The 27,733-nt window shown below is 52.8% G+C and overlaps 2 protein-coding genes across 3 annotated transcripts; both read left to right on the top strand.

The window, feature by feature from the left end:
• Positions 1–7,396: 7,396 nt before the first annotated feature.
• On the top strand, positions 7,397–11,294 carry RIPK3 (receptor interacting serine/threonine kinase 3). The gene is made up of 10 exons (XM_069486264.1): positions 7,397–7,528; positions 7,742–7,882; positions 8,015–8,318; positions 8,794–8,939; positions 9,066–9,112; positions 9,315–9,479; positions 9,588–9,655; positions 9,890–10,264; positions 10,407–10,467; positions 10,933–11,294. Exons 1-10 carry the CDS (start codon positions 7,509–7,511, stop codon positions 11,112–11,114), a joined length of 1,509 nt encoding a protein of 502 aa, XP_069342365.1. The 5' UTR covers positions 7,397–7,508; the 3' UTR covers positions 11,115–11,294.
• Positions 11,295–12,295: 1,001 nt separating this feature from the next.
• Positions 12,296–27,434, top strand: ADCY4 (adenylate cyclase 4). Of its 2 annotated transcripts, XM_069486251.1 has the most exons (26): positions 12,296–12,401; positions 12,712–12,896; positions 14,180–14,377; positions 14,491–14,652; positions 15,282–15,431; positions 15,862–16,010; positions 16,089–16,200; positions 16,918–17,045; positions 17,199–17,357; positions 17,615–17,747; positions 17,937–18,110; positions 19,975–20,018; positions 20,153–20,239; positions 20,389–20,458; positions 20,810–20,907; positions 21,828–21,912; positions 22,019–22,156; positions 22,769–22,879; positions 23,120–23,304; positions 23,506–23,590; positions 24,029–24,187; positions 25,813–25,959; positions 26,261–26,368; positions 26,487–26,601; positions 26,910–27,034; positions 27,120–27,434. In XM_069486251.1, the coding sequence occupies exons 2-26, from the start codon at positions 12,738–12,740 to the stop codon at positions 27,270–27,272; spliced, it is 3,234 nt and encodes a 1,077-aa protein (XP_069342352.1). In that variant the 5' UTR covers positions 12,296–12,401; positions 12,712–12,737; the 3' UTR covers positions 27,273–27,434. The 2 variants fall into 2 exon arrangements, with proteins under 2 accessions (XP_069342352.1, XP_069342343.1); XM_069486242.1 differs by having other exon boundaries at positions 12,296–12,896.
• Positions 27,435–27,733: the final 299 nt, after the last annotated feature.

Below are 27,733 nucleotides of genomic sequence, written 5' to 3'. Positions count from 1 at the left end.
ATTGTGTGACCTTGGGTTGGTCACCTAACTTCTCCTGGGCTTCCTAAGTTTCTTCATCTGTAAAATGGGGCTAATATTCTGCCTCATAGGTTTGTTGCTAGAATTAGAATGATATGAAGGTGGGAGAGTGTCCCTAGCACATCCTGGGCCCCAGTACACATCAGGCCCCATCTCTGAGGTGGTTAGGTCCTTTTCTGTTGTTCCCTTCCTTTCCGTCTTTTCCGACAGGGATCCTTGTCACAGAGACATTCAGAGGAGAAACAATGAGGAGGAAACAGGGCAGAGGGTGTGTCTGGAATTGTGTTCCCTGAAAACAGTGCCTGAGACCTGGACTTGAGACTTCCTGGGGGTGGTTCCAGGGATCAGGAGGAAGGAGCAAAAAACTGTGAGTTGGGGAAGGAGAAAATGCCAATAAAATGTTACATGCTGAGCTGGCTACTGACATGGAGTTCAGACAAGCCAGAGAGACTCTGAAGAACTGTACAACACACCTCAGAAAGGACACGGGCACTGACCCATGTCCTCCGTTGGTTAAGGGTTGCCCTCAGAGCGTTCTCTCTCCTCTCCTCTCCCCACACTCTGTCAGCTGAGGGAGAAAGGCAGCGACAAGGCCCCTTGCATGGGGCACTGGGAGGGTCACAGGACCCCTGGCCACAGCTGCAGCTCAAAATTAGAGGCAGCCTGAGGACACATGGCCCAGGGCACCCCAAGCAGCTGCCTCAGGCCCAAAGCCTATCCTCGGGTCAACACTATGACCCTCTTAAGCTTGTTGAGGATCTCTGAACCAGGCAACGAACGTTAAGAGCCTTTCAGCAGAGAAGCCAGGGACCCCTGATTGAAGCCCTCTCTCCTCCAGACCACAGGCAGGGACACACTGACTCCCTCAGTGGCTCCTTCAGGACAGCTGGCTGGGAGAGACCAGAGAATACCCGAGGGGTGAGTCATTAAAGGGGCCCTTGGAGGAAAGGGTGGGGCTGGGAATTTATCAGTAGGAAGAGCCAGCTATTTCACTGAGCAGTAGTTAAATCAGTTTTCTCTGCTCTACAAATAAATTGTGAACTAGAAATGTCGCTCAGATTGGAAATACAATAATGCTTATTGTGATAATGCCTCTCACTTATTGAGCAGGTAATATGTATCTGGAAATGTGCTGTGTTCTTTCATGCCTATTGCATTTCATCTCCACAGCAAGCCAATCCAGTAAGTACTACAATTAACCCAAACTCCGAGAGGTTGAGACGCTTGCTAAAGGTCCAACAGCTACTAATTGACAGAGCAGAATTCGATTCCAGGAAGCCCGATGAGAGCTTATACCATTGAACATTAGGCCACACTCAACTCCTTGAACAGAAAAGGAAGGACACTCAGCTGGGAAAAGTAGTTGGAAGCTGTGCCCTGCTCCGTGGGATGAGAGGGGCTGAGGGAGCAGGGAAATTAGATTCTTTACATTAACTAGACACAGTAAGAAAGAGAGAAGGACTCCACACTGACAAACGGTGCATTATGGTTGTTTCTGCCGCCGAAGCAAACACTCACCTTCTTATTTTTATCTGTATTTTCTAATTTTCATAAAATGAATTCATGAAATGAGTATAGGGATACCACAGTTCAGCTTCCTCTTTGCCCCCAGGACATTGTCCAGAGACGTAGCAGCTTTCCTCTCCCACCAGCCCTACCCTAACCTATAAATCTACTCTTTGCCGCTCCTTCCTGATGTCTTGCAACTATAAGTAGGCCTGCTGACATTCTATTCTCTTATAAATGATGCTTTTCATTTATAGCTGCTCAAAACCTTTCTAGACCCGTGGTGCTAATGTAGAATCAAAAGAAGTCACCCTTCCCAGCCTCCCTTTCTTTGAGGGCACAGACAGGCAACTTAGATTCTGTCGATGGGACACTCCAGGACACAGCTCCAAAATGCACTCTGCAGTGAAACAGACGAGGCACAGGGATTCTGTTTTGCTGGGACAGGTGAGCGCAGGGGAGATAAGTGAGCTAGAGGCAGTGTGGTTCCTTGTGAAAGCATCAGTCTCTCAGCTCTGCTAAGGAAAAACAAGTAAAAAGAGGCTTTTGACTTGCTTGGAATCCTAAAGGAGAAGACCACACCCTGGTCACTGGAGGGGGCTCCCAAAAGGAAAGTACCTCAACGGTAGGAAGAAGCAGGGGCCGTAGCGGGTGGTGTCCCTTTCCAAGTGGAAAGTGTTCCCCATAACTCTTCTCTGTACAAACCCTGGGGCTTGTTTTGTGACTTTTCTAAGTTGAATATAGCCCAGTCCCCAAAAGTGACAATTCGTTTGTCCACAGTTACACCCTTTCCCCCTCTGGGTTCCCTATGAGCTAGAGCAGCCTTGCTGCACTGCCACAGTAAAAAAGGGTTTCGTATCACTCTAGGTTTGTTGTTCACATCCAGTCAAAAAAAATAAAGCCTTTTTATTTCTTCATCTGCAAATTTTGGACAATAAATCCAGCCTCACAGGACTGTGATGATTTACTGTGAAAGTGCTTTGCAAATTATCAAGTGTGGAAAAGACCAGCTTTTATCATTGTCCACGATGATCATCATGCCCTGGGCGGGGGAGCCACTCAGCCAGTCCCAATTGCACGAAGTTCACACTGTGAGCGTTACCCTTGGCTCATGACAGCCTCTCTGCCTGGAATCACCTCCTCTGCTTATGTCTGTCAAATCTTGCTCACCATATCGGAACTCTGAGAGCTAATAACATCAAGCAAGTATCAAAGGTGATGTCAGCAGGCCTACTTACAGTTGCAGGATACCAGGAAGGAGCAGCAAAGAGTAGATTTATAGCTTAGGGTAGGGCCGGTGGGAGAGGGAAGCTGCTACATCTCTGGACAATGTCCTGGGGGCAAAGCGGAAGCTGAATTACAGTATTACTATGCTCATTTCATGAATTCATTTTATGAAAATTAGAAAATATCGATAAAAATAAGAACATAAGTGTTTGCTTTGATGGCACTTACACTAAAAAACAATAAGAATATAAAATATAAGAAAATGAAAATAACCTGAAAGCCCATCAGCCAGTAATAACTACTTTAAACATTTTTCTATTTGTCCATTCAGATATTTTTCTAAGCATATATATATATATGCTTCTTTTTTCATAGTAAAATTTAATGTTTTCAAATAGCTAAATGTTTATTAATATAAATTTTCACATCTCCTTTCCTAATACATGGAGTCGTATTTTTAGGAGATCCTTTTTTGTGATAAAATACCTATAACATAAAATTTACTATATTAACTATTTTTAAGTATACATTTTATTACCATTAAGTACATTCACATCATTGTATATCCATTGCTGCATAACTCTAGTACTTTTCATCTTCCTAAACTAAAACTCTGTACCTATTGGACAGTAACTCTCCATTCCCTCCTCCTCCAGCCCCAGGAAACCACTATTTTACTATTTTATCAGGAATACAACTCTATATTCACAGATAGTTTTCCTGTTTTTGAGCACTCTGAATCATTCTGATGTCTCCTGGTTTCCACTGTGACTGTTAAGAAGTGTGCTACCAGGTTGGTTGCTACTCCTTTGTAAATGATCTGTGCTTTCTCTCTAACATTTGAGATTGTTTCTTTGTCTTCATTGTTCTTCAGTTTCATTGAAATATATCTAGATGTGGATTTCTGTATATTTATCCTTCTTGGCATAAGTTATGGTTCCTATATTTGTGAATTCTTGTCTTTTATCAATTCTTGAAAATTGTCAGCCTTTTTTTCTTTGAATATTGCCTTGCCCCCATTGTTTTCTCTTCTCTCCTTATGGGATTCCAATTTGACATATGTTAGAACTCCTCATTCTTTGTCTCTTAACTTTTCTATCTGCTTGTCTTTGCTGCATTCTGAATAATTTCTTCAGATCCATCTTTCAGCATACTAATTCTCTCTTCACCTATATCTTCTGTTTAACCAAGCATTGCAATTTTAATTATAATGGTTACATACATTTTAAAATTTAAACCCATTGATTATTGTTTCTGCTGATCTCCTTCATGGTAGTTTGAATCCTTATATATTTAGTAATTTTTTTGTGAGTTTATACTTGGCTGAATTTAATCCAGCAGACTGGATTGAGGATGCTTTCCACCAAGGAGGATTTAATTTGCTTCTGCTGTATACTAGGAGACATTAATAATCTGAGGCCACTTAAATTTTTCAGCAGAAGGAGAATCAGCAGAAACAATAATTGAAAAGTTTAAATTTTTAAGGACTTCAGAGTTTAGAATAATCAAACAAACAATCTAAAGAAGCTATTGCAAAATGTTTAAATAAATAAAAGACAGAATAGAAAAAAGTGAACAAGGAATAAAAGATGATCAAAAACACCCAGATAGATTTAGGAAAAAGAAATAGAATATCAAGAAATTTTAAAATGTTTTCATTTCCATTAAGAATGCAACTACTTTAAGGGTCCCAGCTTTATGGGGAATAGGACTGACTCTCCCATCTCCCTAGGCCCCAGGGCTTAATTCCGGGGTTCTCCTCCAACCCTCATATGTCTACCCAGTCCCCAAAGCTCTAGGTTTCTAGTTAGTTAACCTCTCTGTTTACTTACATTTACTTTTTGTTTTGTATTGTTTTGTTTTACTGGTTTCAGGGGATGTTCTTGGGGGGTTATCTTTATTTTCTTGGGAACTCACTAATGAATTTTAAAACATATGTTTTTTGTGCTTTCTATAGCATTTAGGTGTTTTGCTATGGGAGGTTTTGAAAATATCAAATCTGTCCTACTACTGGAAGAGGATTTTTAAAACAAACAAAAAATGTGATTATATCGTACATATTGTTTTATAACCTGCTTTTTCCCCCATGTGGTATATGATAAACATCTTCATATTAATAAGTGATGTTATTAATAAATGATGTCTACATCGTCATCTTAATGGCAGCATAGTTTTCTGTTGCATAATTTATTCAATCTTTTTTCTATTATTGGATATTTAACACTCTATTTTTTCACTATTATAAACAATACACTTCAGTGAATATCCTTATAACTAAATCTTTGCATGTACCATCATCTTCTTTACTGCTTAACTGTTTATAAAATTAATACATGCTCAATGTAAAGAAAAAACCAAACACTAAGGAAAATGAAAATTCTCCATACTTCTTCTTACTGTCACCTCAGTTAATATGATTTGATCTATAATTAGAATCTCTTAACCAAACAACAGATAGGAATTAAGATTAGAATATGCAAGAATAGAGACCATACCCACCCCATCCCCCTACCCCTACAACAACCAGGGATAGGGAACCAGAATTCATACTAGGGATGAACTGAAGGTAATTAGAGACAATTAGAAGCAGAGAACTGAAGGAATGAGAAACACCGAAGCAGACTCCAAAAGCCTGGGACAACTGCGGTCAGAGGCACCATGCCCCAGGAAAGACCAGAGCTCCAAAATCCAGTAATCAACTCTGCCTGGGTGCACCCCTCTCACCTCTCTGGAAGCCAAGGATCTTGTGAGGCATTCTCTCTAGACTCTTCTCCCTGTCCCTCCTTCTTTTAAAGGGGCTTATTTTGAGTCTAAAAGTATTATAAACCTTGACCCTATACCCAAGCCTATGCTTCATAGCGTCTATCCCTGATTGTTAGGGTCCTGTCCCAATCTGAAGACACCCAGCCATGAAAAGGTCTTTAAATACCTTTCCATAACTCCTTTCTGCCTGTTCACCTCAAGTGGATGTATTGAGCTCAGGGTCTTCTCCGTGGAGAGAATCATGAAAGGAGTGGCTGCCCTTTCTGATGACTCTCAGCTTTCCTGACTCTAGGTTTTTTTGAGGACCTGCTACCCTTCTTGCTCTCTTAGATTCTGTAAGACACCAACATATTTCTGTACTAATGCCTAGTTCAGCTAGATTCTGTTACCTGGGGGTGAGAGCCCCCAGACCATAATGGAGCCCAATTTCCTCTTTCCTCCCAATGAGTATGGAGCTCCATCTGGGGTGATCAGTGTCTTAAGGAAGGCTCAAAATTTGGGGTTGTTTATTTGTTCATTCAATCCAACAAATATTTATTACACACCTACCATGTACTGGCTTTTATGGAGAATACAGTCTAAGAATTCCCTAAATAGCTCCAAAATAGCATGAGCTGACCCCACAAGAAGCCATGGTGTGGATTCTGGAGTTGCCAGTTGTTCTAGAAAACAATGTTAACTGCTGGTCACTTCTGCTCCAACCCTGCAGAGCCCATGGACCACTGGACAGAATGGAAAGCACCTTTTAGTGAGAGCTGATCCACAGGGTTGGATCTCCCCATGAAGGAATGAGTGTCTAGGGCTGGCCCTGTCTAGTTCCCACAACCTCCACCCATGGTCAGGCCTTGGGAAGGCAAAATACAGACACCTTCTGTCTACTCTAAATCCTTAAGGCTCTCCATGTTCCTGAGTTCTCAAAGAGTCCAGAACAAACGCTTGTTGGAAACACGAATTAATCAGGGTATTTCCATGGAGGAGTTGCCATGTGAAGGAGAAGGCAGGAAAGTGCTGAGGTGTTTCCACTGCAGTGTACACAATGTCAGCACCCTCTGGCTGGCCTAATACATCCAGCCTGACCACAGTGCCCTGGGAGTGGGTCTTGAGCCTGCTAGCTCCAGGAGCTCCTGTTTATAGGGCAGATAAGTCCCTATCAATGTCAGGGCTTACCTCAGCCAGAGCAGCTACCAGGGACCCCGCAGGAATCCAGGTAGGGATCCTTCACTACCCTAGATGCTGCTTCACACCTTCCCCAGCCACCTGCACAACCAGCTGAGTGGCACAGCTCTGAAGCCTATGTGAAAAGGGACTAACGTGATGGTTCAGAGCCAGGCTCTAAGTCATTTCCATATGGATTTGGGCAAGATACTTAAGCTATCAGTGCCTCAGTTTCCTCATCTATAAAAACGTAATAAAAGTAGCACCTATGCCCTTAGGGTTAATGTGAGAATTAAATAAGCTAATATGTGTGCCTGGTCTGTGGTAAGCTTTATAGATTGTTGACTATGATCTTAGGGCAGCTGTGGGAGAGCTGAGCCCTAAAACCATAAAACTCTCCTCCCCACCCAAGGCCTGGTGGTGATGGAGCTGGGAATCCCTGGGTAAGGGGCGCGGGGGGGTTGGGAGGGGGAGGGGACACAGGCTGGAGGGCTGGCTTGACTTTGGGTTCCTAGAAGGTGAGGACTCCTTCCTTGGCACCCTCAATGCCCAGCCACACCTAACCTGGCCGGGGCACCCGCAAGTGCACAGGAAACACTATGCAAAGAGAACAGCACTAGCTCTCCCTCTGCCCCACCCCGGGGGCGGGACTGTAGAGGCGCTTCTAGGGGAAGGAAGTTGCTCAGTCACTCGGTGTAGGGGTGTTGAACCGACCCGGGAAGCGGAATCCCGGCCTTGGTCTAGAGATTGACCAAGATCCATTCCCCGTCTCTGCCAAAAACCCCAGCCTCCATCTGTGAGGCTTGCAACTTCCAGAAGTCCCTCTACCTTCCAACCTAATGTCTTCCGTCAAGTTTCGGTGAGTGGGGAGGGGGATGTCAATCTGCAGCCTCCGCATTCACACACGCGGCGCCTAGTGGACACGTCGGTCCGAGAACCTACGCGCACCCGGAATGGAGGGGCTGGCGGAGGGAGGCTGGGGGTTGTGCTGACGGTGCCGAGTCACTGGGATTGGGGGGAGCAGCGAATGTGGGGCACGGCCACCGGCTAGTAGGCGAGACCCCTCTCTCAGGTCCAGTGGTGGCTCCGCCCCGCTGGTGTCCCACGAGGATTTGGAGAATCCGAAGTTCGTCGACCAAGGCGGGTTCGGCGCGGTGTTCCGGGCGCAACATAGGTCGTGGGGGTTCGATGTGGCGGTCAAGATCGTGAACTCGTGAGTGACCCGAGCTGCGAGCTAACGGGGTCTGGCCAAGGAGGTGGAGCCGCTGTGCTATGGGGCCCGAATGGGGAGGGGAGGGATCTTCCCAGGTCCTGGACGTGACTGCAGCTCTCTCCTGGAGTGCAGGAAGGATGTATACAGGGAGGTGAAAGCCATGGCAAGTCTGCGTAACGGATACGTGCTGCTTCTCCTGGGGGTCACCGAGAACCTGGAGTGGGACGGCGTGTCCGGGCCGGGTTTGGTGACTGCATTCATGGAGAACGGCTCCCTGGCGGGGCTGCTACAGCCCCAGTGCCCTCGGTCCTGGCCCCTCCGCTACCGAGTGCTGCAGGAAGTGGTGCTCGGGATGTGTTACCTGCACAGTAAAAACCTCCTGCACCGGGACCTCAAGCCCTCCAACGTCCTCCTGGATCCAGATCTGCACGCCAAGGTCAGTTCATCCATGCCCCAGCCCAGCTGCGGGACGAGACCAGCCAAAGAGCTGCTGCAGCCCCCACCACCCACCGACACAGGACCGCAGCCCTGTCTATTGAATACCCTCAGCCTCTCCCTCTGCTCCCTCTCACAGGCTGCCCAGGGGTCAAGGCCCAGCCAGGAGTTTTAGCCCCTGCCATACCAGCTGATAGAGGCCTTGACCCACCCGAGTCAGTTCCACAGGCCCACCCCACCAGACCCTCAGAAGAGCCATGGCTGACCTAGCCCAGGAGACTCAGACCCTGACACCCACAGGAAACCTAGATCTCCCACCCAAAGGCCCCGCTGACTCTACTCTTCCTCTGACCTTTCAGACCCCCTTTACAAAACTGGACCTACACCTTCTGGGGGGAACGGAGTTCTGGAGACTCCCTGATCCCCCCCCCCCCCCCGCGTCTCCCCTACCTCCCCCTTCTTCCCTTCCTTTGCAGCTGGCAGATTTTGGCCTGTCCACATTTCAGGGAGGCTCATGGTCAGGGGCGGGGTCCACGGAGCCAGGGGGAACCCTGGCCTACTTGGCCCCAGAGCTGTTAGCTAATGTAAACCGGAAGGCCTCCACAGCCAGTGATGTTTACAGGTAAGGTACCCACCGCAAACACATATCTCAGATTCCTACACCTCTCTGGGTCCTTCTAGGGGTTGGTATATGAGAGATGACTCTTATAAATGGTTGGGCTAGACCTCAGTTTTGTGTCTCTTGCAGCTTTGGGATCCTAATGTGGGCAGTGCTAGCAGGAAGAGATGCTAAGGGTGAGACTCTACGCAGACTCTGGGATCATTAACCCCAAGTACCCTCCTCCCCAAAGCCTCCCCTTCCTGCTTACCTACTTGACTGCCCGCTCCCTCCTAACCTACTCCTTGGAATATACTCCCTGCCTCTTTCCATGATGGAGCAGGTGTCCCCTCAGACTCTAAATACCTTCTTGTCTTACCCCTACCGTCACCCCAGCAGTGTCCCAGACATCACTGTTTTGTGAAGTAGTCTGTAAGGAGCAGTTCCGGCCTCTATTGGCAGAGCTGCCCGCATCCAGCCCTGAAACCCCTGGCTTAGAAGGACTGAAGAAATTAATGCAGCGCTGCTGGAGCCATGAGCCCGAGGACAGGCCCTCCTTCCAGGGTGAGCTGGCCTTTCCACTGGCAGCTGGGGTAGGCTTGGGTCTGGCAACAGGCTTTTCCCAGGGAAAGAAGTTTTGCTCACCTGGGACCCACTCTGCTGTCCCTCCAGAATGCCTACCAAAAACCAAAGAAGCCTTTCTTCTAGTGCAGGACAAGATAGATGCCTCTGTCACCATGGTGAGCACCCAATAACTCCCACCCCCAGGAGCTAGTCAGGGATGGCACAACATGGCTGCCTGGCCATCCAATGACTCCCTACTGACCACTGCTTTTTATGCCTTGACCCTCATCCCCACCCTCCCCACTCCATCCCCCAGTTTCCAGGCAACAGATTATGAACCAAAAGATTATTTCCTGGGTTTACTCTGGCTCTCCCACCTCATGCCCAGCAAGCTTCTCCTATCCTTGCAGGTAAAGGAGTTTTTGTCTGAGCACAGGAGCAGCAGCAGGAGATTATCTGCCCCAGAGTCAGGCCAAGGAGGAACAGAAATGGATGGCCTTGCGGGAACCACAGGAAGCCAGTACTCTTATAATGATTTCATGGTTTCTGAGATGCTAAAGAACCTGAATCTGGAGGAGTACCCCAGCTCTGTTCCTGAAAAATGCACAGGCCTTACTGAGAGAAGCAGGGCACAGGAAGAGCAGATTCAGCATGCTAGGATGGCAGGGACATCTTCAGATTCAATGGCCCAACCTGCCCAAACTCCACAGACCTCATCTTTCAGAAACCAGATGCCCAACCCCACCTTGACTGGAACCCTAGGTCCTGGACCCCAAGGGAATCAGGTGAGACACTGGCAGGCCTAGGAGTTACACGAGGACTCCTGTGAATCCTGTCCCCTTGCCAGGGGGAAACTTGGGGCTGAGAGGATGTGCAGTGGGAGAACCAGGCTCTAGGACAAGCCTGAGAGCTCTGTGTTGTTTACAGGGAGCTGAGAGACATGATGTGAACTGGTTCTCCTGGGCCCCGGGGCCAAATCCAATAGCAGGTACCCACTCTCCACCCTTATCTTTCCCCTGATCAAGCCTTCCACCAGCTTCTTCCTCCAGACCTATATATAGATCCAGAGTAGCTTGCTGCGGGGAGGGGAGAAAGGGCTAGAGGAGATCTAACCCAGCCTTCTCATTTCATAAATGAAGAAACTGACACCCACTAATAGAGGATCCCCCTGAGGCCACACAACGAAGCCTAGATTTGTCCCTGGGTGTTCTAATTTTCCCCAGCACTGGCTCTGTGAGCCCCTAGGTAGTCCAGAGGGCCTCCCAGCAAAAAAGATCAGGGTTTCAGATGTCAGTGGCCACTCCTCTTAAGCCTCTGCAAACCCAATTCTGAAAAGGCAGCCTGAAGGGGAAGGCACAGGGCACACCTCCACACAGCTACTGGTGGGCATATTCTACCCCCAGCTTTGCCTTTCTGACTGCTAAACTGTCCCACAACCATTTTTCTCTCAAAGGGCCACTGTCTGTTAACTTACACCACTGCTCTATGGTGCAGATTGGAAAGAACAACTACCTGACTATGCCACAGAGAACTACCTTGTCCAGGCAAGGCCTGGCACCTTCGGGCGTGGGTAGGGGCTGGCAGCACCCCAGACCCATGGCTTCAAAAGAAGGCCCCAAAGAACCCGAAGCCTAGAGCGGGCCACAGGGCCAGTATAATCATAGTGGGAATTAAAGCACCTTCTAAGCTGCCTCCAGAGGTTGAGGAAGAGCACCACGCCTTGTGGACCCTGACTTCCTTCAAGGGCAGTCCTGCCTGCGCCCAAACTGGCTGTGATCTGCCCCCCAGATCCACAAATGTGAGTCAATAAATGTGACGGAATGTTAGCCAAAGCCTGATGCAGGAGTCTGTGGCTCAGCCAGAGCAGGGAGGGACAAGAATGGGGACAGCGTGCTGGCAGTGAGGGAGGGGGAGGCACTGTAACTCCGCCAAGGCAGGAAATGGATGATGCTGGGGGCTGGGAGTGGGCAACAGCCTGGCACACAAGGTCAGGGTCCAGCCTGGGCAGGAAGGAATCCTGGAGGCCAGGCTCCCTAGGCCACTCTAATCTCAGGGCGGGAGCTTCCTCCAGAGCCAGGGACCTCACCCTAAGCCTAAACTCTTTTGGGGATAGAGGCTGTGGTCTCTTTTCTTCTGAGCTGTGGCCAGGCCCTGGGGAAGGGGGTGAGTCTCCTCGGGAATTCAGGAATTTGCAGACTCTGGCCCTTCTCCTCCCCTGCACGGTGCCCCAGGCTCTTAGAGGCCAGCCCCCATGCCATCACCTCCCTCCACCACACACTCACATGCACAGTGCTTCCTAGGTGTAGGAGCCCTTTTGATTCTCAGCTGGTGTTCAGGAGTGGAAAGTTATGGCTCAGCAGAGCTACACACAGATGTCCCCCCTCCCACAGAGCTAGGGACAAGAAAGCGTGGACAGTTAAGATGCTGCCACAACGCTGCCAGCTGGACAGAGAGGTGAGGGGAACGAGTGCCACCAACTCTAACCTAGATCCCAGCGCTCATCTGGCATTGGCACCAGGACCCACACTCTTCCCTATATTCCCGCAGGGCTTCGGCCCTCCCTCAGAGTCCCCACATCCAAACCTTCTGCACCGTGCTGACACTTCCCATTTGGTCCACCCCACTCCCTCGTGTGTCTCCCATGGTCCACAGTCCCCTTCTTTGGGAAGGCCGAAAGTGGGAGGCGATGGTGTTAGGAGAGACAATCTGAGTGGGGGAGGAGGCCAGGGGAGTCTGGCTCGGGCACGGGAAGGGGCCGGGCAGTCGGTCGAGGAAGTGGGAGGGGGCCAGCGGCGCCGGGAGGGAAGAGCCGGTCTCCCGGAGCTCTGAGCCACTAGCTTAGCGGCGAGCGTGACTCTGCAACCGGTCCCGCGGGCTCCCTCGCCGGGCCCAGCCCACTCAGCTGCGGCAGCATCGCGGGCAGTGAGTTTGGGGGACGGGGGAACCCGGGGCTCCTATGTATCAACCCCAAGTCCTGTTCCCCTGGCGATGAGGCTTTTGCTAGGGCACCTCCACAGTCTGGGTTGGAGGGAAGAGGCGGGAAGGATTGAAGAGTCCCCCCACCCCACCCCACCAGCTAGGAGCGGGCTGGGAGGTGGCAGGGAATGCCTGGAAGGAGACCGGATTGCCAAGAGGTTGGGGGCGTGGGGTGGAAGTGGCTTGGAGCAAGTGAGAAAGGCCCAGTGGGGCCTCCTGGGTCGCAGGAGGTAACCTGGCGCCCGGCCCTCCCCAGCCCTGGGGATCGGGGCGGGGGAGACCATGGCCCGCCTCTTCAGCCCCCGGCCGCCCCCCAGCGAAGACCTTTTCTACGAGACCTACTACAGCCTGAGCCAGCAGTACCCGCTGCTGCTACTGCTGCTGGTGATCGTACTCTGCGCGCTCCTGGTGCTGCTCGCCGTCGCCTGGGCCACGGGCAGGGTGAGCCGCTCCTCTGGTGCGGGGCCTGCTCCTGAGCCTCCTCTCTCCTGCCGGGTGGCGGGAGGGTCACTGCCTGGGGCGCATTTTCGGGATTGGGATTTGTGGGGTCTTCTTTTCCTGGTGTTTTCTTTGCTGGGACCGAGAAACAGGCGTTGAGCTTTACCACGAACTGTAGTGACCCAGGACAAGTCACTTCACCCTTCTGGGCCTTAGTCACGGGGTCTGCATAGAGAGGTAGCTGAGTCCTGGATCCTTCTCATTTCTGTCTGGGTTCTGACAGACCTTGGGAGCTTCTGTGGTCTACTGGTTCTACAATAAATCCATCACCGGATTTTCCAATTTTCCAGAGGGGAAATTCTACTAAGGCCCTGGGGGAATTCATTTCCTGGTTTTCTCTCCCTTTTAGGGGATGTGGAGCAGATATACCCCACAGACTCCCAGAAGGTGCCCTCCATCTCCCCCCCCCCCGCCCCCGCCTCATTTAGCCCAAAATAAACCCATTTCCAGTTTCCGTTTGAGGAGGAAGGGGGTCTTCATTTCTGGAAGTAGCCTTCATTTCTTTTCATTCCTTGGAGGCAAGGTGGGAAAATCACCGGGCGCGGCCTATCCTTGTTGGTCCACCCCGAAGTCCGGGAAGAGGTGGGGACAAAGGGCGGGGATAGCGATGACATTGGGGAGCTGAGGCAGGTGGCGAGATCGCAACCCTTGCGGGTGAGGGAGGTGCCGGGCGCTGCGGGGCCGGGCGCCCCCTGCTGCCCGAGTGCTGCTTTGCGCCGCCCTCGAAGCTTCGAGCCCAGGCTCCGGGGACCGGGAATATCCCCAGCAAACTGACCAGATTTAGAGACATTCATCCCAAAGTGCCTTATGTGAGACCCCTTCTGGGGTCCCTTGCTTCAGGACCCCAGGCGGGTGCTATGATTCCCGTTTGACAGATGAGAAAACTGAGGCTCAAAACGGTCATGGATTCACAAATAGCCCATACCGGGTGGGAGCCAGGTCTTCTGGGTAGAAGTCCCCGGCAGGCTCAGCCTTCGTGGCCGCACACAAGTAAGAAACTAGGTTGAGCCATACGAGATCGCCAATTCCAGATAAAAACAGTAGAAAGAGGCAATTTCAAAAGGTTCAGCCTAATATGAATGGCAAGCCGAAGTGCGCTGCTTCATTTTCATACTTGAGTTTGAGACTTTTCAGACCTGGGCTGAGGGGCTGCCTGCTCGTCCTCTGTCTAGTTAGCTCCTCAAGATCCCCATCACGGTCCTGGCTCACGCACCCCTTCCCCACAGGAGCTGGCCTCAGACCCCAGCTTCCTGACCACCGTGCTGTGTGCACTGGGCGGCTTCTTGCTGCTGCTGGGCCTCGCTTCCCGTGAGCAGCGACTGCAGCGCTGGACGCGTCCCCTGTCCGCCCTTGTGTGGGCCGCGCTGCTCGCACTGGGCCACGGCTTCCTGTTCACCGGGGGAGTGGTGAGCGCCTGGGACCAGGTGAGGGGGCAGCAGGTGAAGTGGGGGTGGGATGCCCCCGGCCTCGGCCTCGAACCTGCACCAGGCCGTGAGCAGCACCATGTAGGTCTTCAGCTTCCCGCTCCCCGCTCCAGGTGTCCTTTTTTCTCTTCGTCATCTTCACCGTGTATGCCATGCTGCCCTTGGGCATGCGGGACGCTGTGGTCGCGGGCCTCGCCTCCTCGCTCTCGCACCTGCTGGTCCTCGGGTTGTACCTTGGGCCTCAGCCGGACTTCCGGCCTGCGCTGCTACCGCAGGTGAACACAAAGTAGCGCAGGCTGCGCCCAGGGTGGGCTCTGCTGCGCGCTAGTAGGTTCCTCTGGGGGGCGGAGGTTGCTGAGCTGTGACTCCAAGAAACGCTGGACGTGGGATACAAACACAGACCCACAGTGCCCTTGCGGAGCTGTTAGTGCGATGCCTACTGATACCAGAAGATGGTTCTGGGCCCACAAGGAAGGGAGTCGTGGTTTGCCTGGGGATGGGCCGGGGGGGGGGGGGGGAGCGGTGGCAACAGATGTGTGGATGGAGCCTTCATGAGAATGTAAAATCGGAGCTTGAATAGTTTTGGGCGCCGGCGCCGGGTAGGGGGTAGGGATAGTGGAGTCGTAGTCCAGACCAGAAACCGGAAACCTAAGCTCATGCTCCAAGGTTTCTAGACCTAAGAGGCGGTGCTGGCATCGCAGCCCAGACTGGAGCAGGACGCGCGGGCAAGGGGAAATGCCCCTATGGATCCCAGTGTGGCACCACTTGTCCTGCAACACTTAGGTCCCTAATGGTAAAGCCCAGTCCTTTCCAGCTTGTCTTTGAGACCGACTCCAGCTACCCACACAGCCATCCCCAACCCCATCTGGGTCCGGCACCCTCTGAGGCTGGCCCTCGCCCACAGCTGGCAGCAAACGCGGTGCTGTTCCTGTGCGGGAACGTGGTGGGAGCTTACCACAAGGCGTCGATGGAGCGCGCGCTGCGCGCCACGTTCCGGGAGGCACTTAGCTCCCTGCACTCACGCCGGCGCCTGGACACCGAGAAGAAGCACCAGGTCAGCCCTGCCTAGGAGGCCAGTCGGGACCAGTGCTCGGAGAGAGGAGTTGTTTAGATTACATAACGGGACTTCTTCACAAGCTGAGTGACTTTGGGCAGGTCCTTTGACCTTCTCTTTCCTCTTTTGCATAAAATGTGTCTCCTGCCCGCCTTGGGAGGTTGTTGTGAGGTTCCAGCAAACTGAGGCTTATGAAGGCACTTTAGAACATTGTGCTATTAAGTGAAAAGCTCTCATTCAGGAGTCGCTACTGGAGTTCAGTCCCGAAAGGTGATCAGTGCAGGACGGGGTGATGTGCAAACACAGGACCTAGGGGAGCATCCTGAAGAGCACCCAAGGGTGGGGCAGTGTGGGCTCCTGAGTGGTCTGGGGGCTGGGGATCCTAGCTTTAGGGTGCCGGAGGGTTGGTGCTCATAGTGACCTCCTCCAGGAACACCTACTCCTGTCCATCCTTCCTGCCTACCTGGCCCGAGAGATGAAGGCAGAGATCATGGCACGGCTGCAGGCTGGACAGGGGTCACGGCCAGAGAGCACCAACAATTTCCACAGCCTCTATGTCAAGAGGCACCAGGGAGTCAGGTATGAGGAAGGATGGCTGGAGGGGAGGGGCCTGTGGGCTGAGACCCTGGCCCCACTGACACAGCCTGCTCTGTGCAGTGTGTTGTATGCTGACATCGTCGGCTTCACGCGGCTGGCCAGTGAGTGCTCCCCTAAGGAACTGGTGCTCATGCTCAACGAGCTCTTTGGCAAGTTCGACCAGATCGCCAAGGTCAGAGGGTACTTCCCTCCCCACCCTCACCCTCAAACATCCCATCCTGGGGAGCCCTTTCCAAGGGAAACTCCTGCCTTATAAGATCCCAGTCTTACCTACTCCATAGTCCATGCGGGCTCCAGATACTCCAGCAGAAGTAAGAAGCCCTCTCAAACATTCCCAGTCATGAAGCTGTTCATCACATACCTCAAACCTGGAGAGACCTCTCAACTCCTCTACAGATGTCCCAACCAAAATGCTCCCAAATATGCTCAGAGCCCCAACGTTTGTGTCCCTGGACACTACAACCAGATCTAGAGGATGTTTTGATGCTCTATCCTTGGGAGGCCCTTCCAAGAGAAATTTATGCCCTATGCAACCTCAGCCCAGCACCCTGCTCAGGTCCCAGAGATGCTCCCAAGCAACAAAATCTTGGATCCCTCCCAAACCCCTCAATGCCAAGGCTGCTTCCATACGCCCACATCTGGGCACACCCTGGACATGCCAAAACTGGGAAGAGCGACAGACATCCCAGCCCTTGGGAAACCCTCCTGAGAGAGACCTGCATGGGAGACCTGTCAGCCCCATGTCAGGTGAAGGGAGTCCCTAGATCTGACCTAGACACTTGCAACCTTGGAAGCTCTTCAGGGATACCACACTTGCTCCCCACTTTCCCCAACTCCCTCCTACCCCTCTGGCCTCTAACCAGGTTCCTCTACACACCCACACTCCCAGGAGCATGAATGCATGCGGATCAAGATCTTGGGGGACTGTTACTACTGTGTCTCCGGGCTGCCGCTCTCGCTGCCAGATCACGCCATCAACTGCGTGCGCATGGGGCTGGACATGTGCCGAGCCATCAGGTGAGCTCTGCAGGGCGGGCAGGAGGAATGCAGAGGACGGATGTGGCATGTGGTGGGTGCAGGCTGGTGGAAGTCCTTCTTGAAAGAAGGAGGGGTGTGGCACGGGAAGGGCTGAGGACAGGACTCAGATCGTCCCACGCCTACTCTGCTCAGGAAACTGCGGGCAGCCACTGGTGTGGACATCAACATGCGTGTGGGCGTGCACTCTGGCAGCGTGCTCTGCGGAGTCATTGGGCTGCAGAAGTGGCAATATGATGTATGGTCGCATGACGTCACACTGGCCAATCACATGGAGGCAGGCGGCGTACCAGGGTGAGACCTGGGCCCCAAGTGGTTACAGTAGGAAGCCAACCAGGCCGCCCACATGCCGCCACCCTTTTCTTAGTTCCTTAAGCAGGACATGGTCCCATGTGGGGCTCAGGGAGATTCTGGGATGCAGGGAGAGGAGCTGGGAGGCACCTCCCGTAACACAGGGCCTTTCTTGAAGTCAGACCTCCAGAAATGATCTTAGACAGAAATGAAAGGTTTGGAGGCCTTCCCCGCTGACTCCCACTGCCCACTCCTTGCAGACGAGTGCACATCACAGGGGCCACCCTGGCCCTGCTAGCAGGGGCTTATGCCGTGGAGGATGCAGGCATGGAACACCGGGACCCATACCTTCGGGAACTAGGGGAGCCAACCTACCTGGTCATCGATCCCCGGGTAAAAGATCAGCCTGGCCCCCAGGGGCTGGCCCACGCAAACCAACCTACGGCCAACAGGCTTGATCTCTTCTGTGCCAGAGATTGAGTTCCTGAGTCCTAGTGGGGGTTGGGGACACATGCCTCCAAGGGGTTTGAGGAGAATGGGGAATTGTCTGAGATCCTGACTCTCAGCCCTCATGTGCCCCAGGCCGAAGAGGAGGACGAGAAGGGCACTGCAGGAGAGTTGCTGTCCTCTCTTGAGGGCCCCAAGCTGCGCCCATCACTACTGATGACCCGCTACCTGGAGTCCTGGGGTGCCGCCAAACCTTTTGCCCACCTGAGCCATGTAGACAGCCCTGTGTGCACCTCCACCCCTCTCCCGGTACGTGCACATTCACTGTGAGCTCCAGAGCTTAGGTAACCCCCGCCCTCGCCCTCAGGCATACTCCCAGCCTCCTCTACCCCCACCATTAGTGAGTCACTTAGTAACTTGCAACATCCTGAGGTCCTGAACTGTCTGGTCACCCCAGTCACTGGTTCAGGCCCTTCCTTGCCCTTCCTTCTAGAGAAAGAGCAGAGATCACTGCTGTCCAAGCTCACCTCAGAGAAGATGTGGGGTCCCCATAGACACCATGTCCATTGCTCGCAGCCTCCACTCGGGAGAGCCCCTTCCCCTGACACCACAAAGGCAGTAGACCGCACTTCCTCCTGACTCTGATTCCAGTGCTGCATTCCCATGCCACCAGGAAATGTCTCTGTTTAACTCAATTCCTACAACTGCATGCTCTCTTCTTCAATTCCCCCAACACTGGGGAGTGGGGGGACGTTGGCAGCAGTGGTTCCAGAGAGTACTTAATCCCAAGCCTTACCATGGGGCGGGGAAGAGGTCAGAAGGGTTCAACTGGCAGGAGAGAGAAGAAGGAAAGATCCAAGGCCTGTTGCAGGATGAGGCCTCCAGGGCGGGGTTGGAGTGGCGTGTGGGGTTTGCTGTATACGGAAAGACTGTGAGACGACCTCGGGTGCAGCTCCCATGGTAGGAATGCCCGCCAGGGCCCCTGCTAGACTTCCTGCCGCTCTCCACTGATGTGCAGGCTAGGAAGTATCCGGATGGAGGAGCAGGACCCCTTGTTCAAGAGTATATCCTGAGGCAGGACCTTACCAGCCCAGAAAGTCACTTCTCAGCCTCTGAAGTTCCGGGGGCTCAGTGAAATGTTAGAAATCCCGAGAATCCCCACCAGCTTACTCTTAGATATGCGGAACTTTGAGCAGTGGGGCAGTATTTGTGCTGGTGGGTACCATTCGTCCTTTCCTTCCTTTTGCATTTTTTTGAATACCTACTCTGTGGCAGGCCCTAGACTATAGAAATGAATAAGATGTTTCTCCACCTTCAAATAACTTATAGATGTTGGGGGGCAGGTAGGTAGTTTGAAAAAATTAGTCCCAGACATAGATGCATAGATGAGCTCGAATCTAGAACATACCGTTCCCTCTCCGTATGTCTCTCTCCCTTTCCCATGCACCAGGTTTCGGTTTGGGGGCCGAGGTGACCCTGTGATTCTCCCCCTTCACGTGAGCCGAGGGGAGCAGGGAGGAACGGTCACTATGCTTCTTGTACTGGCCAGTGCCCCCGAAAGCTCCATTCTCCCTCGGTGGTAGCTCTATCTGCCTGCTCCTTTCCTTTCTCTACATACGCCACGTTCATTCTGGTGAAGAGAACGACTGTAGTCAGGTTTATTTCCCTTCCTCTCCCCCTTTCTTCTCCACTCTTCGTGATCCGCCCCCACTACCTCCCAGCCCAGCCTGGCTGACCTCAGGAGCGATCAGAGAGGAGTCACAGTGTTCTGCATTGTCACTTCAATTTAAACTAACAAGGATTTTTTTGGCATCCAAGGGTGATGGAAAAGTCCCTGCCTTTGGACTGTGCAGCCGTAAGGGAAGGTGGGGCCAAGAATGCACAGGCACTATGGAAGACAGAGTGGCCGGGTCAGTGACAGAAACTATGAGGAAATAAAGGGCGGAAAGACCCTGAGGTCTAAAGAGTCAGGAGGAACACTGAAGGAGGAAATGGGGTTTGAACTTCCCCTTCAAGGGCAGTTGGGATTTGGGAGGGAGGAAGAGAGAGAGAGACAGAGAGAGAGGACCCCGGGCTGTGGAACGCCCATGTCAGGGACCCACAGTGCAGGTCACAGCCTGCCTCCCCCTGGTGCAGCGCTCACCCCCACCCCCACCCTGTGCTCTCCCAACAGGAGAAGGCCCTGGCTTCCTTCAGCCCCCAGTGGAGCCTGGACCGGTGAGGAGACCCGAGTGTCTTTGGCAGTGGGGCTGTCTGGATAACCCACCTCCATCCACCCTGGGGGCTGTTCCTGCTAGGCTCAGATTCCTTTGAGGGTCTCTGTGGTGACAGGCTTGGCTCCCACTGTGCAGGGGCCGCAGCCCCCGGGGACTGGACGATGAGCTGGACACTGGGGATGCCAAGTTCTTCCAGGTCATCGAACAGCTCAACTCTCAGAAGTACGGAGAGCAGGGGTGGGGGGAGGGCCAGGCAGGGCCTTGGGCTCACCGTAGAGGAGGGCGGCACTCCCTGAGGGCCTGGCCACACCTCCTGCCCTGCCCTGCCCTGCCCTCTCCTCTGTGTGCTCACGTCCCCCACTTCCCACCAGACAGTGGAAGCAGTCGAAGGACTTCAACCCGCTGACACTGTACTTCAGAGAGAAGGAGATGGAGAAAGAGGTGGCTGGTGGGGGTGGGGGGCACAAAAGGATTTCCCAACTTTAGTCCTTGGCCCTGAGGAGGGGTCAGCTCTTGCAGTCCCCACCTCTCCTCCCCAGGTCTGCTCAGTTTGTGATCCTGGGGCGAGGAGCTTGTGCCTCTCTCCTGAAGGAAAGTCGCCCTATAGCTTGAGTTACTGGGTGGTGGTGAGAGGAGGGAGGGCAGCTCCTTGGGGAGCTGGTAGGGGCTACATGGAACTGACCTGGAGGGTGGGGTGGTGAGGCTGCAGAACTGCCCCTTGCCTGGGAGTGCCGCCTTTGAGATGATGGGCAGGCCTGGGGCCTTTCTATACCCCAGCCTCCTCCCATGCAGTATCGACTGTCTGCACTTCCTGCCTTCAAATACTATGCAGCCTGCACCTTCCTGGTTTTTCTCTCCAACTTCATCATCCAGATGCTGGTGACAAACAGGTGAGGGAGGCCCTGGCTCTCACACATGGATCCCCGCACCCCTCCTGACCCTGGACCCACACTCTCTTCCTTTACCTCCTTCCCCTTAGCTTCAAGCACTTTCACACAGAGGGGACGCTGTTCTGGGGAACCAGTGATAATCACAGCCCTCATCTTAACACTGGAATTTCTACACAACCTGAACATTTTCACGTGCCTGTCTCTTTTGGTGCTAACATCCCCACGAAGGAGGTTTCATTCCTGTTGAGAAACTCAAAAATCACAGCAAATGAGCGAGCTTAGAAAGTAGGTTCTCGTTCCTAGTCCACAGCTAGGAGTCCAAAACTCAGCCAGGTTAAAGAGCTTGGGCCTAGGCTGGATGTCGTGGCTCACACCTGTAATCCTAGCACTCTGGGAGGCAGGAGGATCACTTGAAGTCAGAAGTTCGAGACCAACCTGAGCAAGAGTGAGACCCTGTCTCTACTAAAAATAGAAAAACTATCCAGGCATGATGGGGCAATGCCTATAGCCCAGCTACTCAGGAGGCTGAGGCAGGAGGATCACTTGAGCCCAGGAGTTTGAGGTTGCTGTGAGCTGGGCTGATGCCACAGCACTCTGGCCTGGGCAACAGAGTGAGACTCTGTCTCACAAAAAAAAAAAAAAGAGCTTGGGTCTAAAGTCCCAGAGAGTGGTCTGACACAGTCTCTGCCACTTTTGAGCCCCCACCCCTTGCATTCCTGGCCCTGTGCCACCCCACCACTGGCCTAGACCCTTCAGCTTGCCCAGATATCAGGACATGATGTCTTTTGCCAGCTCAGACCCCAGGGGCAGCTGGGCTACTCCCCAGGATCACTCCGTACTTCTCTTCCAGACCACATAGCACCTTCACGGCACACAGGGACCATGTGGCACTTCAAGGCCTCACTCTTGTCTCCCTTTAGGCCCCCGGCTCTGGCCACCACCTATAGCATCACCTTCCTCCTCTTCCTCCTCCTCCTCTTCGTCTGCTTCTCAGAGCACCTGACGGTGAGATTGGCTGGGGGGTGAGAGTGGCAAGCTGGAGCCCTGGCTATGACCTGACCTGAAGAAGGCGCCCAGCCCCACGGCTAAGACGCCCACGCTTCCTCCACAGAGGTGTGTCCTGAAAGGCCCCAAGATGCTGCACTGGCTGCCTGCACTGTCTGGCCTGGTGGCCACACGACCAGGATTGCGAGTAGCCCTGGGCACTGCCACCATCCTCCTCGTCTTTGCCATGGCCATTACCAGCCTGGTGAGGGCAGGGGGACCCTATCCACCCCGATCAGGACATGCTGGCCCTGCCAGGGATTGAAAGGAAACCCCCGGATTTGGGAGGGCAGCTGGACTAAGGCCAGGGGATGCTAGAAATGTTGTACAAGTAGAAAGAAAAAAAAAAATTAGTCACCCACAATCTACCATCTAGGCATGATTGTATCTAATAACATTTTGGTGGATGTCCTTCCCATGTTTTTTATATGTAGGCAGATATTTATTACTTAGCTCACTTGGCTGATTTTTCAGAACTTAGAATGATTTCTAGAATTCCATCCCTAGAAGGCACCTAGGAATCATCCCTCAGCCAAGGTGCAGAAGAGGAAGCTAAGGCCGGGGGAGGTTAAGTGGCTGCTGAGAACTCATACAGTGGATCCCCAGTTCTCTTGACACACCTCCGTCGACCCCTCCCCCCGCCCCCGTGAGGCCCCAGTGCTGAGGCCCTCACCAACCAGTAATAGTGGAATGAGTCTGGCCCCTCACCCTTTGGATGAGTCTGGCCCTGACTCATTGCTGGGTCAGCCAAACCCAGCACAAGCCACATTGTGCGCAAGGAGCTGCCTGCCCCCTCAGCTCCACATCTTCTCTGCAGTTCTTCCTCCCAGCATCATCGGATTGCCCTTTCCGGACTCCCAATGTGTCCTCCATGACTTTCAACCTCTCCTGGGAGCTCCCGGGGTCCCTGCCTCTCATCAGTGTCCCAGTGAGTGCTCCTACACAGTCCTGAACCCCCTTCTCCAGATCCTTCCCCAGCTCCCCACCTACCTCCTTGGTTGAAGAACACTCCATCCTGTGGATTAGGACAGACAACATAAGTCACACCCAGTGTGTGTGTGTGTGTGTGTGTGTGTGTGTGTATGACACCCCTCTGTCCCCAAGACAGGACCTGGGCCAGGGAGGGACTGGACCCTTGGTGTCCTGACCCCCTTGCCTGTCCCCGCAGTACTCCATGCACTGCTGCGTGCTGGGCTTCCTCTCCTGCTCCCTCTTCCTGCACATGAGCTTCGAACTGAAGCTGCTGCTGCTCCTGCTCTGGCTGGTGGCCTCCTGTTCCATCTTCCTGCACTCCCATGCCTGGCTGTCCGACTGCCTCATCGCCCGCCTTTATCTGGGCCGCTTGGACTCCAGGTGCGCATGGCTGCTGGACAGAGGTGGCTGGGCCCTCTGGGACAGGGGTGAGATGGGACACAGCAGAGTTGTCCTCACCTCACTGACGTGAACCGGGGCAAAGTGGGAGGGAGGCTGGGGCCTTCATGGGTCCTAGGGGCAGGGAGGAGGCCATCAGGAAGGGGCAGAGCGACGGGCAACCCTGATCCATGGCCCCCTCAGGCCGGGAGTGCTGAAGGAGCCCAAACTGGTGGGAGCTATGTCCTTCTTCATCTTCTTCTTCACCCTCCTTGTCCTGGCTCGGCAGGTAAGCCACCCAGCTAAGCCCTCTGGGGCCTCCCTGTGAGTGGTGAGGCTCAGGTCCCCATATTTGTGACTTGGTCTCTCTCATCTCCAGGGTTGAGCCCAAGTGGTGCGCCCACTGGGAGCTTCCAAGTGAGGCTTCCTGCTCCCTTTCTTTCTCCTTCACTCCCCAAGGGGAGTGCCCTCAAGTTCTCCCACCCCCAATCTGGGAAAGCCCGTGCTTAGAAAACACCTGCCGCCAATTCCGTGCCCGGGTCTTCGTCTGGTTTCAAGGGTAGTCTCTCTCCGAGGATAGCTGCACCTTAAGCCAATCTCTAAACCAGAGGTGGGGGTGGGGGTGAGGGTGGTTTCAGGCATGGTGGAGAGGGCGGAATCAACACTCAGGAGCTGGGGCCTCCCCTGCACTGTGTCTCCCCAATACCCCTCTGGTGACCCTCCCCAGAATGAGTATTACTGCCGCCTGGACTTCCTGTGGAAGAAGAAGCTGAGGCAGGAGCGGGAGGAGACAGAGACAATGGAGAACCTGACGCGGCTGCTCTTGGAGAACGTGCTCCCTGCACACGTGGCCCCCCAATTCATTGGCCAGAACCGGCGCAACGAGGTGACTCCTGAGCCCCCGGTGCCATAGGCACTAATTTCTGATGAAAGTCTTGGCCTGTGGCCCATCCTCCCTGGACTCCCCCACAGTGGGTCACCCAAGCCCTTGTCCCTGTCAGATGCCTTCATTTTCATAAGATATCAGGCTCTGTCTTTGGTGAGCACAGAATTTCTGCATTTCCAATTCTTACTTGGAAGGAGTGTCTTCTCTAACTCACGGCCACACCATACCTCTCAGAAGCTTAGTCAAGTGTTGATGGGAGTTGTCTGGAAGATACAGTCCACCCATCTCTCTAGACCTGCACTACCTAATATGGTAGCCATTAACCACAGGTGACCATTTAAGTTTAAATTTTAATTAGTTAAAATAAAAATTCAGTTCCTCAGTTGGACTAGCCACTTTTCAACAGCTACACAAGGCCAGTGGCCACCATATTAGACAGCGCAGATAAAGAACATTACCATCATTGCAGAAATTTCTATTGGATGCTGCTGCTCTGATCCTCAAAAATCTTGCTCTAGTCAGACCATCAGAAAGTCACCCCCATAGTTGCACCATCTTATTTATATCACCACACTGGCCCTCCGCTATGGAAATGCTCTTGGCCTATATTGAGGAGTATTAAAAGAAACAGCTCAGGGGCTATTTCACAGCCTATTCCTCACCACCTGCTCTGCCCTTAAGATCAGGAGTAATTCCACTTCTCGCTTCTCCCCTTATAGACACAGGGAATCTTGTAACTGATCCTGTTTCTCTCTTCGCATTGGTTGCTAAAAATCTGAGAGCCAGAATAATCTAGGACTAACAAGGATTTCATGGCACCCATTTTGTGAAGCAACCTCAGATCTGATTGATCTGAGTCTATCTTTTTTTTCTTACCCATATTTTCTCCTTGCCCTATATTCCCTATTGTTGTTTTATTTTATCTTCCATATTGTGGCTATCTTTGTAAGGTGACTTAACTGACTTAACATCTTTCAGCAATAAGACAGGATATAAAAATAATTCCCGGGCTGGGCGTGGTGGCTCACGCCTGTAATCCTAGCACTCTGGGAAGCTGAGGTGGGAGGATTGCTCAAGGTCAGGAGTTTGAGACCAGCCTCAGCAAAATCGAGACGCTGTCTCTACTAAAAATAGAAAGAAATTAGCTGGAAAACTAAAAATATATATAGAAAATATTAGCCGGGCATGGTGGTGCATGCCTGTAGTCCCAGCTACTCGGGAGACTGAGGCAGAAGGATTGCTTGAGCCCGGAGTTTGAAGTTGCTGTGAGCTAGGCTGACGGCATGGCACTCCAGCCCAGGCAACAGAGCGAGACTCTGTCTCCAAAAAAAATAAAAATAAAAAATAATTCCCACTGACATGATCTCAGTTCTAGGATTGACTCCCTTCTCGTTGCCCTCAGGTGATCCTGACCCAAGTGTCTGTCTTTCCTGGAATCACAATGAGCTCCAATCTTGACTCCTGAGTCACATCCCTGGGGTTCTCTGGCCCTATTTCTCTCCCCCGCTCCCCACCCTTCCTAAACAGGGGGACTAGGAGTGTGGACACAGGGAGGAGAACCTTGTGCAGCCCCAGAGGGGAAGAACATGATGTGTACCCCTCACCCCAGTCTCCTGCCCTCCCAGGACCTCTACCACCAGTCCTACGAGTGTGTTTGTGTCCTCTTCGCCTCAGTCCCGGACTTCAAGGAGTTTTACTCTGAATCTGACATCAACCATGAGGGGCTAGAGTGTTTGCGGCTGCTCAATGAGATAATTGCCGATTTTGATGAGGTGACAACTCCAAGGGTCTCCCAGACCTTACATCCTGGATTCTAGAATTTCTCACCAGTTCCTCCTTCCACTTTGCTTTCCTGGTTATGATGCCAATCCTCCTCTCCCTAGCATCCCCTCTCCTCCTCCTCCCCCAGCTCTCCCCTCTCCAGCAACATCGCCCACTGCCAACTCCCTCTGTCCTGCCGCCTTCCCCACTTCCACAGCCTGGTCCTGTAGCCTCCGAAGGCCTGGGGCTGGGCTGCTGGGAGAGGGGAAGGAGAGGGCAAGAGAAACTGGGACAGGCCCCCTCTCTATGCAGCTGCTCTCCAAGCCCAAATTCAGCGGAGTGGAGAAGATCAAAACCATCTGCAGCACCTACATGGCAGCCACAGGCTTAAATGCCACCTCGGGACAGGATGCACAACAGGTACAGCAACCCTTCCTCACCTACCAACCCTTCTCTGGGCTCTCACTGATGGGTCCCTAAGTGGGACTTATTCCTGTGCCCTCATTGGCCCATCCTGGGGGGGCGGGCCCATTGCCAGGATGCTGAGCGAAGCTGCAGCCACCTTGGCACCATGGTGGAATTTGCTGTGGCCCTGGGGTCTAAGCTGGACATCATCAACAAGCACTCATTCAACAACTTCCGCCTGCGTGTGGGTGAGGACCCTCCCCCGGCGGGGTGATCTGGCATCTCCTCACTTTCCCAAGCTCTCCCCACTCCAAGTCCTTTGTTAGCTGCTCCCAGCTGACTCCTGGACTGCCTTTCCTGACTCACTCCCTGGGTTGGGGCATGAAGCTGCTGAGCCAGGAGCTGTGAGGCCCCCCTTCCCTAAGCCATACTCCTCCAGCCTTAGAGACCTCTCCTCCCCTCTAAGGCCCCCAGGCCCTTCTCTCTTCTCCCCAGTTCCTTGAGCCTCCTCAAAGTTCCCCTCATCAGGGTCCCTCATTACCACACCCCTTATCAGGGTTGAACCACGGACCAGTAGTGGCCGGAGTGATTGGGGCCCAGAAGCCACAATACGATATTTGGGGCAACACAGTGAACGTGGCCAGCCGCATGGAGAGTACAGGAGTCCTTGGCAAGATCCAAGTGAGGGAGCCACATGGGAGGCATGGGGGGAGGAGGGAGAAGAATAGGGCCACCCCCATACTCCCTTATGCCCCTCTAATTGTAGGTAACTGAGGAGACAGCCTGGGCCCTGCAGTCCCTGGGCTACACCTGCTACAGGCGGGGTGTCATCAAGGTCAAAGGCAAAGGACAGCTCTGCACCTACTTCCTGAACACAGACTTGACACGAACTGGACCTCCCTCAGCCACCCAAGGCTGAGACCCCCAACCCCTCCAAGATCCTCAATAAAGAGACTCTGGGATATCTGGGGCCAGCTGATGTCAGAAGTTGCTGATATAGCTGTGGATCACCTTCTCCTTGCCCCTCAGCAGGATGGCTTCTTCCCAGGCCAGATTGAGAGAAAGTGTGTGTGTGTGTGTGTGTGTGTGCGCGCGCGCTTGCTAGAAGGAAGTGATTCTTCTCACATGCTCAAAAAGAGGGCTGTCTCAGCCTCCCTGCCTGCCTGCCAACCTGATTCCAGTATTTTGTACACCTCGGAAGCCTAAAGAATTTAGCCACATGGCTCCAATAAGGATTTGTCCTTTCTTGTGCCCCACCCACAAATATTGGAAGGGAATATCCAGGGAAATGTCATTTGACCTTTATTCATTCAACAAACACTAAATAAGCACATATTATGTGCTTACTGTGCAGAATGGGAAAGAGGCCTGAAAATAATC

The sequence above is a fragment of the Eulemur rufifrons genome, chromosome 2 (genome assembly GCF_041146395.1).
Source record: "Eulemur rufifrons isolate Redbay chromosome 2, OSU_ERuf_1, whole genome shotgun sequence".
NCBI classification, from domain to species: Eukaryota; Metazoa; Chordata; class Mammalia; order Primates; family Lemuridae; genus Eulemur; species Eulemur rufifrons.
This window is presented reverse-complemented; position numbering and strand designations above follow the sequence as displayed.

Coding starts and splice junctions, on each gene's coding strand:
- RIPK3 (XM_069486264.1), top strand. CDS start 7,509: ATGTCTTCCGTCAAGTTTCG. Junction 9,656..9,889: donor TAGATGCCTCTGTCACCATG/GTGAGCACCCAA, acceptor CTATCCTTGCAG/GTAAAGGAGTTTTTGTCTGA. Junction 10,468..10,932: donor GGGGCCAAATCCAATAGCAG/GTACCCACTCTC, acceptor TTTCTCTCAAAG/GGCCACTGTCTGTTAACTTA.
- ADCY4 (XM_069486251.1), top strand. CDS start 12,738: ATGGCCCGCCTCTTCAGCCCCCGGCCGCCCCCCAGCGAAGACCTTTTC. Junction 16,201..16,917: donor AGTTCGACCAGATCGCCAAG/GTCAGAGGGTAC, acceptor CCACACTCCCAG/GAGCATGAATGCATGCGGAT. Junction 24,188..25,812: donor GCCAGAACCGGCGCAACGAG/GTGACTCCTGAG, acceptor CTGCCCTCCCAG/GACCTCTACCACCAGTCCTA.